General features: G+C 34.3%; 1 protein-coding gene across 1 annotated transcript in view; it reads left to right on the forward strand.

Moving 5' to 3' along the window:
• The first annotated feature begins 3,270 nt into the window (after positions 1–3,270).
• Positions 3,271–18,095, forward strand: part of LOC140449766 (PABIR family member 2) — a 30,224-nt gene continuing 15,399 nt past the window's right edge. Inside the window, exons 1-3 of the mRNA XM_072543099.1 lie at positions 3,271–3,603; positions 3,659–3,743; positions 9,854–10,131. Of these exons, the coding sequence (XP_072399200.1) occupies positions 3,452–3,603; positions 3,659–3,743; positions 9,854–10,131 (515 nt within the window). The 5' untranslated portion in view covers positions 3,271–3,451. The remainder of the gene's footprint in view (positions 3,604–3,658; positions 3,744–9,853; positions 10,132–18,095) is intronic.

An 18,095-nucleotide genomic window follows, 5' to 3' on the forward strand; every position in this document is an offset into this window, starting at 1 on the left:
TTTTTCGAAACGAAATCCCAACCTTAAAGAAAGTTGAAGTTGAAATAAATTCCGATAATTCAATACCCAAAATTACACGACGTATTTTATTGCGAACATTAGAACAAATGAACATTAAATATATAAAAAGAAGCAGGAATAGTGTTCTTTTAGAAAAAGATGAAATTGTTTTGTGGCGGAGAAATTACTTACAAAAAATCCGAGAGTATCGTCGTGAAGGACGAAAAGTATACTATTTAGATGAAACTTGGCTAAATCAAGGTCATACTGTCTCAAAGATGTGGCAAGATTTGGAAATTAAAAGTCGTCGACAAGCCTTCATTGAAGAGCTTTGATTAGGATTAAAAACACCAGTGGGTAAAGGACGGGGGCTCATAATAACACATATAGGCAGCGATTCGGGTTTTTTGGACAACGGCTTGTTACTATTCGAATCCAAGAAAACCAACGATTACCATGAGGAAATGGACGCTCAAAGATTCGAAGGTTGGTTTTCAAATATTCTACCAAGCCTTGAAGCAAATTCTGTCGTTGTTATGGACAATGCGTCATACCACAGTCGACGGTTGGAGCCATCACCAACGACTGCCTGGCGAAAAGGTGAAATAATCAACTGGCTCTCTCAAAAAAATATACCATTCAATGATAACATGTTGAAAGTACAATTATTAAACCTCGCGAGGATACATATACCCGTTTTCAAGAAATATGCAGTCGATGAAATGGCTCGTGCAAACAACATAATTGTACATCGCCTCCCTCTTTATCATTGTGAGCTGAACCCTATCGAGCTTATATGGGCTCAAATAAAAAACCAAGTGGCAACTTGGAAACAACTCCCTCAACAGCTTGCAATCTGTGTTCTCTGACAGGAGGTGGGGATGGTGCCAGGGGTGCTTCTTCGGTAGGATAGAGAAGTTCTTCAGCAACCTTATGCCTGAAGTCCGTCACACTAAGCTTATTATTTGGATTGTTTGCATTGTACATAACAAATGCATTTACCATGGTTGTGCCTAGTATGCAATCCAGAATAAGACGGCGGTATCATTTGAGAGTTCTCCTCAACTACGGAGAGTAGGCATTCATCTGGTCAGATAGATCGATAAACGCTTTTGATTTATTGTAGCTTACCACGATTTCCGGTTTCATGATTGCAGCTCCGTGTCGTCGCGTAACTTCAACCATTGAATCTGTGTGACATGTGCTGAGCACTAACACATCCCTCTTATCTTTCCATTTACAAACGGTTACTCCATGGTTTGACTGCTGAGATTTGATCTCGCCTTTATTTAGTCTAGAACCCACCACTGCAGCAGGATTGCCCTTTTGGTTAGACCTTAAATTTCTTGTAAGATGAGTATTTCTCATAAGCAGTCTGGCTGCCAGATTGACACTGGTATACCAATTATCAGTTGTCAAGTACGTTCCAGAATCAAGCAAAGGGGCCATCAAATCAAAAACAACACTATCAGATACGTTTCCTGTCCTTTCTAGATCTCTCCCAGTGTAGACTTTATAACCGTATGTGTATCCACCAGCCGCACAAAGTTTAAACACTTTGATCCCTTAACGATGTGGTTTATTTGGGATGTACTGGCGAAAATGAAGCCGGCCTCTCCACGGTATATTACTCTCATCAATGCAGGGATATACGCGTTTTGAAAGGAATTTTTTATGATACTGAGAATAGATGACATTTTATGTAAACGATCATTGGGCTGCCGGTAGTTGTCATCCGCGAAATGTAGCATTCTCATCAAAATTTCGAATCTATTTCTCGACATAACCTTGCAAACTTGATGTTAATGTCAAAATCCGGATCTGCATCTGAATCGTCTATCAAGACTATCATGACTTTCCGCAAATAACCTCTCGAGTTCCTCCTGTGTCAACGGTTTTGATCTGTTATATTTTCTAGACATTTTACGTAATTCTGTTTAGATATTAGATAATTTTAAATGTCTATGGCTTTATTTAGATTAACGAATTGTTTCCTGTGATCACTCTCTGAAACAAAAGAAACAGAATGACACCAAAAGCGACACCACATACTCATTTCAGCTGAAAATATCTGTGATCTCCATGAGAGTCACGCGGTACATCAATTCAAATTAAAGTTGTGGTACCGCGTAACCCTCATGGAGATCACAGGAAAATTAGGAATAACTCAAAAACAAAAGCAGATATAAAAAAAATAATCATGATCTCTGAAGGCAAGTAGATGATATTTTTAATAAAAAAAAAAAAAAAAAATGGAACATAGGCCGAGAAAAAATATCGTCGACAATTGTATCCATTTTGTGTCTGGTAACAAAAGCGTACTGGCGTCCAATGTGCTAAATTTCGGCGTTACAGAAGAATCCTACGAATATCATGGATTCAATGAATGTTAAACGTGGAAGTAAGTAGAAGGATAGGAAAGAAAGCGGAAATAAAATTAACCATCAAAAGACGATAATTTGTGATAAAAGGGCAAAAATATTCATTATTAACTCATTATACAAGGAAGAATTCGAGGAACTCGACAAGAGAGATGACCAAGAATATCGTGACATAAGAACCTAAAGGAATGGGTTGAATGAACCAGTGCAGATGAAACTTAAGGAAGAAGAAAATCTATTTGTACAACTATGTCGTATTCTCTATAAAAACTCGTGTTTTTCCTATATTTAGTGTTAATTTTTCAATAAGCATCTAAACACTTGTTTAACTATATTTTAAAATTATTTCTACACACATTTTCAACTAATAAACGAAAATAATGGTATGACGAATTATTAGAGAAAAACGTAGAAATTAGATAAAAAATCTACGATAGAATCGCAGTAAGACATAAAATTATAAAACTTTATAAAGCTACGAATATTTTTTGGTCTTAAATGCCAAAAGTCTTCTTTTGTATTTGACCGTTTTTTTAAATTTCGACAATTCAGAAAACCCCTGAATGTAAAGTAATATGTGTTTGTGATATATGTAATAAAGTATTGTCGTATTGTGACAGTTTCAATTTACTAAAACGGGAAAATAAAACGAAGGAAGTTAGAAAAAAATAACAGTAGGTACCCATTAAAAAAAGTATAAGAAAGAATACAGTACTAAAAAAAGTTAGATTACAAAAAAAGAACACCAATATAACAACCAGATAAACCCCGGAATCAACGGAAGTTAAGTGACGGCTGGTTATTCGGCGGCAGTAACGTAACGACATTTAACATAAATAAACTAAACTGAAGAAGCTTTATTTGTGACATTTGTCACCACAACTGACAACCTGATGACAGCTGACATTGGCAAAGTGTAAATGTTGGAAGCCGATTTTTAGTTATTTTTATAAATTACATGTATAACATAGACAAGTAAACTTAAAATGCAATATTATTATTCGTAGTTTTCTGTGGTGTTAGTGATCAAATGTTCCGTATAAAATCAAATTGGGCGATACAGTTCCCGAATGTCATTCTCAAATTTTTCTCAGTCCTCAGCTATGGACATTGATGGTCCTAGTCCTAGCAGTGGACCTGGTACATTGAAAAGATGCTCTAGTGCTCCGATGATTAATGAATCTACAAGTGTAATGACTACCAGCCCTTCCTCTTCCAACAGGTATGTAAATTCTGATGTCACATTCAACACCTTGATTGTTGATTTATCTCCATAGAGAACTGCAGCCTTTTTCGTTTGGTTCGTCACAAATGAGGACTAGAAGATTCAGTGCTAGTTTTAGTCAAGTGCCTGGATCGCCTGTAAGTAACGAATTTTGTTCATTTATTATTATTACCCACAATCAATCCTTTCCATAAAAAAATATACATATATCATTCTTTGGGTTAAAGGTTGTATTAGGTGAAATGAGGAGAGTTTGATCCATACATACATTTTGTTGTATGGGTATTTACTGCTATTTATTCTATACTACCTTCTGGAATTTCTGTTGTTGTCAAGTGATGATTTGATTCATACCTTGCATATTGATATGGTACTATTCTACTGTAATTCTGAAGGAATATTGGGTCAACTTTAAATTGTTCCATATTTACTTTTATTATTCAAATAATGATTTAAAATACATGTTAGGTAATATCTGAAGTCATTAATAATGATGAAAACTTACATGAAAAGCTGCCATGTTCTAGTTGGTATGTTTATTACATACATGTATTGGGGTTCTTTACTAAATACATAGTAGTTCTCTGACAAGAGATGAACTAATGTTGCAGGTTGTAGCTTTCAAACGGGTCATCTGGCTTCATATACCTTTCCTCATTATAAACAGAAAGATCTTTTTTGTGTAGCTCTACATCTATGCTTTAGTCTAAAAGATCTAGATCATCTGCAATGCAGGTTGTTTTTATGTTCCCATTCTAACGCAATACTGATGAATCTTGCAGTCTGTCTCTCACAGTGAATCTGATGTGCTGTAAAATTTAGCATTAGTGACAAAAACCGAGTAAAGATATATTATTTCAGTAAGTTGAATAACTTTTTTCATAAAATTACTGATGTAAATCTAGTTATGTCAGAAATTACCTAAAAATCAAATGCAAATGTATCTAGATTTGTTTTTTAGTGCATGGTCAATTTCATTAAAAGATAGCTTGCCAATTCAGTTAGTAGATACCTACATTATAATTTTCCATGTAATTTAAAAACAAGAAAAGTAATGTTCCAGAAAACATTGAAGACGGTATTAGAGAGCACCTATGGATGATACCAGCTCTAGAAAGCTATTATATAAGAAATAATACTGCAAGATTGTATATTGATGGAAGTAAAACTTTGATTCAACTGTATAATGAATACAAGGAATTGTGCACTGCAAATGGCTGATCGTGTGGAAAAGTATCAATGTATAGGCACATTTTTAACTATGAATTTAATATGTGTTTTCACATACCTAAGAAAGATCAATGTCTGATGTGCACAACTTATATAAATAGTGGTCCTAATGACAAAGATGAACTGAAAGACACATATATGAGTTGCGTATTAAAGAGAAAGAATTAACTCAGACTGAAAAAAGCAATGAAGCCAAAATCAGTCAGAATTAAGTAGTTTTACATAGTTTCATGTTTTGCTTGATTGCCAGTCCCCAGGGGAGACGTTTCCAGTTTTTACTATAAAACCAAATTAAACCATTATTAAAAATGTTATAATTTTACAGTTTGTGAACTGCAAAAAAAAAGGATTGGTAATGTCAAGTGCTATTTTTGTCATGAAGGCGAAGGAAAGCTTGGTTTAATTGAAATCGGAAGTTGTTTACTCAAATTCTTGGAAAAAATGGCAACAGCTGCAGATTCTGACGAGTTGGAGATAATTCTTTACTCCTACAATTGTGGTAGATAAAGAAAGAACAAATTTATTATCACAATATTGTTGTATGCTCTCACTACTTTCAAGATAAAGAGCATCACATATAAATTTTTTGTTGTGGGTCACAGACAAAACGAAGGAGACTGCACACACTCAGTGATTGAGAAAATCATAAAAAAAATCATTGAAAGGTGGACCGACCTATGTACCAGCACACTATGCAGCAATAATTTCCAGTGCCAGAAAAAGCAGTCATCCTTTTAGAGTGACTGAATTGGATCCTACTGAATTTGTTGACCTGAAACAATTAACAAAGAATGTGCTAACACCTTTCAATAAAAACAACTATGGTAAAAGCATTAATTTTAATTCTATATCCACAGTTCTGGTTGAAAAAGAGCATCCTGAGACATTCTTTTATAAAACTTCATACAGCCGACCTACATTTAAATCAGTTAGCATTCGCACAGCACATCACACTACCAGACAAGCATCATCATCTATAGCAGACCATGAATTGACATCTGTATATCAACAGCTATTGCCAGTTCCTACAAGGAAGTTCGAGGATCTACAATCCCTTCTTTTAAATAAATCTATTCCTTCTGCCCATTCTAGTTTCATTCAACAATTGCGAAAAGAAAATTAATTGTATTTTCTAATGATTTTTTAATTATTGCAGATATTTTCGGGATTAACTTTGAGTTTTATGTATTATATTATATAATTATTTTATTTTATTTTTTACTTGTTATTTGAACAGAAATTTATGACGTTGTACCGTAAACATAATTTAACTCTTACATAAAACAGAAATCAGTACATTTTGAACCATAAAGCCGTTAAAAAATTAAAAAGATTTTATAAAAACTTCAACTGGGATTATCTCAGATCCATGTTTTTCGAGTTATGTCACTAATGCCCTCACTAGACGATATGTAACCTCTTCCAGAATCGATAGTGTTGTTCTATTCATGGTCAGGAGTTGAATTGATTCCTAATCCATTCTAGAATCCATTTGATATTAAAATGTTATTTATATTTTCCTGCTGCAGCAGCATTAATATATCGATGGCCTGGTTCCAAAAATGACTAACTACAAAATCGTCGTTTTTTATTAAACAGAATTTTAAGTTTAACCCTGTCAATCAAATCAGGTCTTTCAAATCGAATTATTGTTTCTCTATAAAATATTAGGTAGTAATACTGACAAACACTTTAGATATAAGAATAATAAATAGTTCTTTAAATTATTCGTCTGGAGAGGGTTTTTCTCCAAAACTTTCTCCAACTTTTCTTCCCAAAAAAAAATTACTATTCTTAAAACAAATTTTAGCTCATCTTTAGCCGAATACTGGTTTAAACCCAACTTTTCTTCCCCGAGGTCAAAACAAGAGTGACCCGAGTCGGAAGAAGCATGTATATAGTTTTCCAAAACTGCCTCTTGGAGTCGCTGCTTAATACCAACTTAGAAATTAAAAGTTACTAAGAGATATTAAAGGAATATGGATTTAAAGAATTTCTTTAAAAGTGATGAAAGGATTATTGAAGTGACGAACTCGTTACAAAGTATGCAGCAGCTAGTTAAAAATGAAATAAAGAGTTACAGTTAGACCGACGATGGTGAAAGCAAAATTCCTCTTAAGTTTTTTACCTTTTATTATAACCTCCCACAGCAGATTCAATCACAATGCTGAATATTTTGTGATGGTGAATGAAGGAAATGTACCCCGTTTTATTTTTAATTTTTTCACATGTATTTATAGTTGCAGTGTAGTGCTTTGTTTGTTTATAGGGTATGTCACTAATTTTTTTAGTATCTTTGAATAACCTTTTTTTATGCACAACACAAAATTTGTATGTAGATTATAAGAAGCGTAAATTCTCATAACAGCATATCATGATATGATACTGACCAAGGTACATTTTAATTTTAATTTTTTTAAATAGTTTTTTTATTGTGATCATCTTTAATACAAAAATTTTGTCCAGTTTTACCAAGTCGTCGAGAGAAATTAGTGTTTAACATTAGGTAAAGATGTAAAAAGCAAATTGAAGAGAAACTGAAAAGCCAGACAACAGTAAATGATATAGAAAGCAGATGGGTACAACTAGAAGAAAAAATTCAAGAAGCAGCCGACTCAGTATTAACAGGAAACAGACAATGTAAACAAACGGATTGGTATGATGAGGACTGTAAGAAAGCCATTAATGACCGAAATAAAGCTAGAATAAATAGTATAATAAGAAATAATGAAGAGAATAAAAAAGCTTATGCCGCAAAAAGACGGGAAGCAAAGAAGATTTGTAGAAGGAAGAAGCGGTCAAGTTTAGAGCAGAAACTAGTTCGTATTGAAGAAGATTTTTTACATAAACAAGTCAGGAATTTCTACCAAGAAATAAAACGAGACCGAACCCAATACAAAACCACATCAAGATATTATAAAGATGAAGAGGGGAATCTGTTAGGTGGAACAGATGAAAAATTAAGAAGGTGGGCCAATTATTTTGAGAACATATTATGTACGGACGACCAAGATGAAAGAGAACAAACGCAACTACAACATGAAGAAGTAAGGGAACCAGATGTAAATGAAGAAGTACCTACCAAGGAAGAAATTATAGAGATCATAAAAAACTTAAAAAACAACAAAGCACCTGGTGAAAATGGTATCATTGCTGAGTTTCTAAAAGAAGGTGGCGAAATGGTGCAAAAAGAAATCGCTGAGTTAATACGCGAAGTGTGGATCAGAGAAAAAATACCCAATCAGTGGAAAGAAGCAATCTTATGTCCAGTGCATAAAAAAGGAGACGTTACAGAATGTAAAAATTACAGGGGAATAGCTCTACAAGATACAGTGTATAAGATTCTGGCCATATCAATTAGAAATAAAATTAAAACAAAAGTTGAAAATTGTCTAGGTGAATATCAAGCAGGTTTCAGAGCAAACAGATCGGTAATAGACCAAATTTTTACAATGAAACAAATTTTAGCTAGCTCATATGAATTCAACCTAACATTACACATGCTGTTTATTGATTTTAGACAGGCATATGATACTATAAAAAGAAATAGAGTATTCGAAGCACTGGAATATTTTAAATTTCCACCAAAAATAGTAAGACTGACTAAATGCATACTCAATGATACTAAAAGTAAAGTCATGTTAGAAGGACGGGTTTCGGATAGCTTTATCACTAATAGAGGTCTGCGACAAGGTGACCCGTTATCAACAGATTTTTTCAATTTGATCTTAGAGAAGATTTTACGAGAGTGTAACATCTACACTAGAGGCACAATATATCATCACAGGCATCAATGCGTAGCATATGCAGATGATGTTACCTTAATAACAAGGAGACCTGCAGAATTAAGAGAAATCTTTACTAGAATAGAGAGAATGGCCAGGGAATATGGTTTAGAAATAAACGAAGAAAAAACAAAATATATGGTGATGAGGGGAAACGAAAATCATCAAGGACAGTTCTTTAAGATACAAAGCCCAAGTAAAGAATATAACTTTGAAGTTGTTAGCCAATTCGATTACTTGGGAGTGACACTAACAAATAGGAACGAAGAGAACCAAGAAATCATAAAAAGAATGGCCAAAGGTAGTAAGAGTGCTGGGAGCCTGACTAAGATACTGAGGTCGAATATAATATCCAGAACAGCAAAAAAACGAATATATACAACAGTTATCCGACCTACAGTACTCTATGCTAGCGAGACCTGGACACTAAATAAAGATATGGAAGTAAAATTAGATAGATGGGAACGAAAAATTCTTAGAAGGATATACGGAGGTGTAAAAGAAGGGAACATCTGGCGAAGAAGAACGAATGAAGAAATAATGCAAATATATGGGCAACCAAAAATAACAAGACTTGCTAAAATTCAAAGATTAAGATGGCTCGGACATATAGCAAGAATGAAGGAAGGAAGAGTTCCCAATGAATTAATAAACACGGAGGCTGGTACAAAAAGAAAAAGAGGCCGCCCCCGAAGAAAATGGCTGGAGTCGGCAAAAGAAGATCTGAAGTCGCTGCGGGTACAAGATTGGAAAAACTTAGCACAAGATAGAAAGAACTGGAAGAAAACCGTTGAAGCCTTGGGCCTTTGAGGCCTGTTGAGCTGAACTATATATATATATAAAGATGTAAAAAGGTATTAATTTTTGAAAGGGATATTTGTTTGTAAGATGTAACTGATTCTGTCCATTTAAATTTATGTTACAGCTAGTAATAAAAACAGCTTACTCCAGTTGTCAGAGACGAAAATGCCACTGATTTTTTTCCGTTTCTTCCCTCCGTTCTCTTTTAGTTCCAAGATTAAACATCCCCTTGGATAAACTTCTATGCCACCCAAAGTTATACCCAACTTCTGGGCATCCTCACTATCCCTTCCAGGCCATTGTACTTTACAATAGTAGTTTAGGAGATTTTGACATAAAAGCAAGCTCAATTTCAACTAGGAAGATTATCATATTATTTAAAAATCTATGTAAATTTTTGGGTGGTTGATATTATTCAAATTTTTTTAAAGGTTCTGGGTCCTCGACTGACACCTCGAATCAATCAACTGCGCCAAGAGGAACATGAGGGTATTAGCAATACACGTGAATTGGCACACGAGCGGGAAATCCACCACGCGATGCAAATTTCACAATCCTGGGAAGATCTCAGCCTTATGAACGATTCTAACGATACAGCAAAGAATAACCGTTTAGGATCTCTGCAACTAAATTTACAAGTTGGAGGAGGAAATATTTTTACATGCAATTCACCTTCACCCACGAGAATGGGTTTCCAAAGCCCTACGAGGTATGTTTTTTGGTATTTTGATATATGCTTTTACTTATTGTGACATTTATTTTATTTAGGTATTTACAGTCTTCTAACACTAACACTAAATGCACAATTAATTTATATCATTTTATTTATTTCACTCTACAAATATATTATTACAGTGGGTGGCCAAATTTTTAGGGACAGTAAGATGATTTCATAAGATGATTTCTTAATTTTCTAGTTTAACTGAATTTTTTTAGCAAGTTATTCGCTTTAAGGCTTGCATATATTTTTTGTATAAAAGAGTATGGTATTAAGGTCACAAACACGATGAGTTCTGTTAGTAAAACCATTTATTTTTTTCGCAAAAAAATTGTTACATAAAATCACTAATTTCAATATTTAGTGATGCCACCCTTTGTTGCAATTACAGCTTCTACATGTCGGGGCATGCTCTGAATACAAACTTCTGCATTGTGTTTTAATTTTGGGTTATGATGCCATTCTTTAATAAGAGCTTCAATCAACTGCCGCTTCATTGTAATAACATCTTTGGCGATCTCCCGTTTGGTTAACTCACACATACTCTCTATGGAGTTCATGTCAGGTGAGTTTCCCGGCCAGGGCAGAACTGCAATATTTTCTTTGGACAGAAATGCAGTTACACTTCTAGCTTTGTAGCACGGTGCAGAATCGTGCATAAAAATGTAATTTTTTTGACCAGGGAACCATTCTTTTAGCTGGGGAAGTAGCCAAGTTTCAAGTATTCGCTTATACTGGTCCTGTCTCATTGTCCCTTCCACGATGTATAAACGTCCCATACCCTTAGCCGAGATTACAGACCACACCATGACACTAACCGGATGTTTAACTCTCTCCACAATGCAATCTGGATGGAACTGCTCCCCAGGACGTCGTCGGACGAACGCACTTTTATCCAGCAAAATCTGGAAGGTTGATTCGTCGGAGAAGCATACCTGAAAAAATGAAAATATTCGCTGTTCACGAACTTCATTCGTTAAAAAAAGTTGCACTTACTCGACTCCAGTCTTTAACGGTCATACTTTGGTGCTGCTTGGCCCATTGGAGTCTCTTTTTCTTCAAGGCTTCGGTGAGCCGTGGTTTTTTCATAGGGCGGCGACCTGTCAGATTCTCTTCGGCCAGTCTTCGTGGGACTGTTCTTCTGGAAACATTAATTCCTTTGGTATTTATCATCGTAGTCAGATGTGCCACACTCTTTTTACGATTTTTGAGACAAATGTCCCTGATTTTATGGTCAGTACGAGTAGTGATCATTTTTCTGCCACATTTTCCAACACGGCCCGGTTCTAATGCTTCGTTTGAATCAATTTTTGTTTTAATTCGATTTACTACAGACTTTGAAACACCTGCAGTAGTTGTTATTACTCTTTGGGAAAGTGTAGAGTTTCCCATACTAAAAAAATAATTTTGATTTTGAACAATATTTTTAAATAAAATCGTGTCATTAAAAGCAGCAAAAATGACTAAATAACAAATTTTACTTACCTGTTAAATATATCTGACACGAAAACCTAGCACTTTAAAAAAGTTTTAAACAACTTGCAAATATTTTTAAGCCTCACTGCGATAACAGCCGATGACCAACTGAGATGCAATAGCAATGAAACACGCGTGCGTCGTGCAGTTGCTGACAGTTGCTGACGCCTGTACGAACAAACCTATTATTTCGTACATACGCAGTCTACTAGTGTTGCCGCTTATCAAAAATTTTAATAATCATACCAGAAGAACTGCCAAATATAATACGGATATACACCAATTTTTTTGGTAAAAAAAAACCATTTAAAGTAGAAAATACAAAAATATATGTAGTGTCCCTAATAATTTGGCCACCCATTGTATATTATAATATATCTTCAAAAAGGAAGACAAATCGGACCCGGAAAATTACAGAGGAATTAATTTATTAAACACAACACTAAAATTAACAACCAAAGTGATAAAAAATAAACCGAATAAAAGTATAACACTAGCACGTCGATGTTTCATGGATCTTAAAAAACATTTGACCGGGTCAAATTAAAGGACGTTATCCACTTATTGTACGCAAGAGAGATACCTCAAGAAATAATCAAAACGATCGAAAATGTCTACCAAAATAACACAATAAAAGTAAAAGTAGAAGAAGATCTAACCGACTCTATTGAAGCTGGAAAAAGGATAAGACAGGGAGATTCCCTGAGTCCTCTATTGTTCAACCTGAATATGAATGAAATAATAAAAACAGTAAAAACTAAAAAAGGATACCAAATGGGAGAAAAACAACTTACAATAATCTGCTATGCAGACGACGCAATAATACTCTTTCAAAGTGAAGATGATTTACAGCATATGCTATATATATTAAACCTAAAGCTAAGATTAATACTATTACAAGAAATAATATTAAACTTAACAGGCTTCCGGGTTGAACCGCGTCAATTGTCACTGCGCCGAGCTTTCGACATCCTCTCTGACGTCTTCTTCAGGGCTTCCGATGTCCCAGTCTCTTGAGTCTCCAGACACTACTACATTGACCACTAATCAATGCATTACTGCTACTGGGATTAGCGGATGGTTCATTTATACCGTCGATGGTGATGTGGTTTGGGTGGTGGTTGGCGTGGCAGTTGGCGCGGAGATTGGCGTTAGGTTTGGCGCGAACATTTCTGACATGGATTTTTATGGGAGAGTGGAGCTGACGATATTTTCTTTATGAGGGGTCTCCATGTCGAAGGTAATCGGATGCTGTCATCTCTTTTATTAAGACAATTTGTTTTTTTTTTCAATTTCTGGCTTCTCGGATAATTCTTGGTTTATATAAGCGGATGGGGGCTATGGTTCTGGAGTTTTTAAAATCAAAATCAATTTTGTGACCTGTATGTTTTGTTTTGTGAACAAATTTGTTTAAATTTATTTTCTGCATAGTTTGTCTTCTTCATTATATTTCTAGTTGCAAGGTGTTCAAGTTTACCTATCTCATGATACAAATCTTGAGTATCGAGAATTTTATCTGCCACATTATTTGGTAGGCCAATAGCTATTAAACCTATTAATGTGCTTGTGTCAATGGATTTACTCACCAAGAGTAGTAGCTTTTCCTTTTTTATTGCATATTCTAATAAAGAGCCAGTTTGAGATTTAAATGTGTAAGCATATCAGATTGGAGATCACTTTTTACTTCTAAAAGTTTCACAAACATTCTTCTTCCAGCCTTCCCAATCTGATTTCACTGTAAATTTTAATATCATACAACTGTACCAATCCATACTTGACTTTTCGAGGAAAAATTTTTTCATTTTTTTTTCTTTTCTTCTAGTACTACACAACGTTCACATTCAGGATGTAAGTCACGATGAAAAGATCGTTGTTTAGTGTATCATATATGTAGGGTGAGCAACAAAGAAAAGTACATTTATAATTTTTAAGGAAATACGCTGCTAATACCCTAGGAAATAATTTTTCTTGTCAAAATTTTACGAATCTTTAATGAAACAATAAGAAAACGATTTTTTTAAATCAAATATACGTACATAAATTATATATATATATATATATATATATATATATATATATATATATATATATATATATATATATACAGTATACTCCCTCTATAACGAACACGGTTATTACGAGGTTTCGCTTATAACGAGATACATTAGATGTCCCGTGAAATTTCTATTGAACTATAACCGTCTATAGCGAGGCAAATTTGGTTATAACGAGAGCAAATAAGATCCAAAAACGTGTTTTTTACGTTTTTGGTCGGTCGTGGCTATAAATAAATACCTTTTCAAACAGCCCCTCAATAAACTTAACTGCAGCTCGCAATAAACTTCTTTACAATGAATAAATACAACTGTTTCACATCTTTAGAAAATATGATAGAATGATACTGGACCATTTAAAGCAGTTAAAAATGACAGAGTTCTTAAAATTGCAGAAGCAATAGTTTATGATATCCTTGAAAATACGCTTTATACATTATGTAGTTGGAAAATAATATAAGTACAGATTTTTTGTTTTAACGTATATCATTGATAATAAAAGTAAACAACTCTTTTATGCTTTAATATATTTCATTGACAATAAAAGTAAATAACTTTTTTTCAAAAACGCCATTCAAACAATATTTATTAGCATCTTATATTGCTCCGAATGGCTTCACTATAGGAAGTTAATGGTTTAGAAAACTACAGATTCATATGTATGCACAGTATTATTATTGTCTGATATAACGAGATCGGCTTATAACGAGGTAATTAGTCTGTCATTTCAGTTCTCGTTATAGATGGAGTCTACTGTATATATATATATATATATATATATATATATATATATATATATATATATATATATATATATATATATATATATATATATATATATATATATATATATATATATATATATATATTAAAAGCTAACTTTCTTTCAACGTTCCTGCCTGAACATTTTGATCATCATTTTGGTACCAGTCGTACTTTTTGGAATCATAAATTTCCTTTAGAAGTTGTTGTGGTTTGCTCTTTAAGAATTGAAAATTTCATTGCACGAAACATCGAAGTTTGTGTAGACTTGCATGATTGCTTTCAGAGTAGATATTTTCTACTGTGATTTGTTGGGACTCCAATTTTTTTTTAACCCTTCTCTCTATCCGGATTGCCGAATATAGGCCTCTTCTAATTCTCGCCATTCATCTCTGTTGTTTATAAGACGTTTCCACTTTGGTCCTGCAGTTCTTTTAATATCGTCGCTCCAGCGCATTTGCGGTCTTCCTCGTGGTCTTTTGGCTTCATATGGCCGCCAGTTCCCGATTTCTTTATTCCATCGGCCATCCCTTAAGACGTTTGTTATGTCCAGCCCATTTCCATTTCAGTTTAGCTGCCTATTCGCAGTACAAGACAGTCCCACAGATCTGTCCCTGTGAGACTCCAAATAGTTATTGATATTTGAGAACAACCGCTCAAGCGCTGGTCCTAGGCAGACAAAAAACAAACTTGCATAGAATTTTGAGTTTTTCAAAGCGCTTTCTTTTTGGAAGATTTCTCCGGTAGAAATATTTTTCGAATTACAGTCTGCGATTTTATCTTCTGTAACGTAGGTTCGTATTAGACTAACTTTATCAAACAGTTCATACTGATTCAATATAGGACCTATGTAGTTCTTAAAAGCCTCACACGACCACAAAATTTCAGCCCAAGAAACTTGTTTTTTCAAGTTAACCCATCCAAATAGCTTTAGTTCACTTAAATTTTCACTCCAGTTTTTCAAATAACGTATAGTCCTAAAGTTTTGGGAAAAATTTCAAAAGCATATAACTCTGACCACAATAATCTTATATTTTTATTAAATTATTCAACAATTTAACTTAACTATCCTTATTATAAATCAAAATTCAAATGACAGACAAGGGACCATTATTTTCGATTGGCCTAATAATTCCCCTGATACGTTGCATCATCCTTTGGATGACCTCAGCGTCAATTTATCTAATTTTTGTATATATGCGGCGTCTTAACTGTTTCTGATTTTGTGCTTCCTATCGGTTATTAAAGACTCCGACTTAATATTGCCCAGAACTCTTCAATTGGACGAGTCTGAGGTAGGTTGGGGGGATTGTCTGCTTTCGGTACAAAGGTAATGTTGTTAGTTTCGTACCAGTCCCTTGTGATCCTCGCGTAATGACATGAAGCAAGATCTGGCTAAAAGACTATTTGATCATTTGCATGATGTGTGTTCACAAACTGAAGCAATTTAGAGAGACATCTTTGAATATAAATATTTGCGTTTAAGGCTTCGCCTCGAACAACACCAATGTAGAGCTGTGAGATAAAGCCAGCCTCAGAAATTGCACACCATACCAAAATTTTGTCCTCAAATTTTTTCTTACTTTTGAATTTTATTTCATCAGGTACATTTTCGTAATAGTTCGTGTAAAACCCATCGTTACCCTTCATCACAGAGTTGGACAAAGTAAAATATTTTTCATCGTACATCACGATCAACTTGTTGACGAAATGCACTCGCCTTAAAGCGCGGCAACATCTCGGAATTCTCTCTAATTGATCTTCTGTGTATTTTGGAGCTTTCCTTCTTTTCCGGTAGATAATATTGTTACTCGATAGGGTCCTGTATACTGTAGTCTTCCCAACATGAAATCTTCTGGCCAGTTTTCGCTGTGAGACCCCAATTTTGTTCTTAGCTGCTTCAATCAGTCTTGCCTCTCTTATATGGTTCAAAATCCGCGGTCGGCCACTTTTACGAAAGTTAACACATGGTATAACTTCTTCACATTCTCTGATTGTGCGATAAATTGTCGATTTGCTTATGTTTTGATCTCGATAAATATTAACAATATCTCGTTTCGACATTCGCCAACCATATTATAAACACCTTGACGAATATCAATTTTATAAGACATTTTGCAGAGCACAAACCAAAATATTCTGCTTTGTTTATTAAATGTCAACGCTCAAGCGCTCGTCCTAGGCAGACAAAAAACAAACTTGCATTGAATTTTGAGTTTTTCAAAGCGCTTTCTTTTTGGAAGATTTCTCCGGTAGGTAGAAATATTTTTCGAATTACAGTCTGCGATTTTATCTTCTGTAACGTAGGTTCGTATTAGACTAACTTTATCAAACAGTTCATACTGATTCAATATAGGACCTATGTAGTTCTTAAAAGCCTCACACGACCACAAAATTTCAGCCCAAGAAACTTAGTTTTTTCAAGTTAACCCATCCAAATAGCTTTAGTTCACTTAAATTTTCACTCCAGTTTTTCAAATATGTTACACAATTTGAATAGAACTGCTTGACATGCATGGTGAAGATATCCCGATAGTTTACATTAAGGTCGAGGTCTTCCATATTTTTTAGTTTTGGAGTGACTCTTACTTTAAACGGTAAAAATAACTCATTTAAGCGATTTTGAAGCTTATTTATGAGTTCGAAATACTCCAAAGCGGCCTCTGTTGCGCATATTTTGTCATCTACATTGTACAACTGTTTTGGAACTGTTGCACAATTATCAATCCATAAAAAATATGCTTTCAAGGGTTTGAACATTTGTATAATTTGTTCAGTGGCTGGCATTAGGCTCAAAAATCTTGTTTGTGAAAACGACAACATTTTTGGTACTCGACATCAACAAAATCGCAAAACTGTTTTAGTTTCTCCACTCTGTCGCATTTTATAAACAGTTTTTAAAAATGTGTGCCATACAACCAATTCCAATCACGGGTATTCTACGAGAAACATTTAATTTGCTGAATAAATTGTTCATCATTTTCTTCGCATTACACCAAAATTTGTATTTGTATTATCAGCAGACATTCAGATGCATTTTTGAAGTAGATTATGGTGATTCAAATCATTGACCACGTAATCTTTCAACTGCTCTGATGTTTCACCAGGTAAATCACGCAGCTGAAGTAATTTTAATTGGATACCCTTTTCTCCGTCAAAACACCTTTCCATTAAGAGCACAACTTTAATTTCTCTATTATTCGACGAACCGATCGTAATGTTAACAAAATTTGCTTTTCGAAAGTCGATTTTTGAGCTAACACATTTTTTACAATCGCCTCAGTCTTAGTTCGAGTTGCTGCAAATTTAGGTCCAAACATGTTTACAGTTAGTTTTGACGTGCAGTCGAAGGATCTGAAACTTTGCAAATGCTTAATTGTATGGTAAGCAAAAATACCTTCCTTGGCAACAATCAACATATTTTCAGAACTTAAATTATCACTTTAAACAAAAGTTTCCAATTTGCTGCTCTTCGAGTTCGCATTTGTAATCAACATGTGTTTTTTCTTTGACAAATGTTTGATATTACTGCGGCCACTGTTAGGTGGTACTTCACAACATCGCTTCTACAAACTTGGCAAAACACAATATGCGAAGATACATTTGATTTGATTAAGAAAAAGAGTACATTTAGGTGTACTTCGTAAATCGTAAAGTACAATA

Source organism: Diabrotica undecimpunctata, chromosome 9 (genome assembly GCF_040954645.1).
Source record: "Diabrotica undecimpunctata isolate CICGRU chromosome 9, icDiaUnde3, whole genome shotgun sequence".
NCBI classification, from domain to species: Eukaryota; Metazoa; Arthropoda; class Insecta; order Coleoptera; family Chrysomelidae; genus Diabrotica; species Diabrotica undecimpunctata.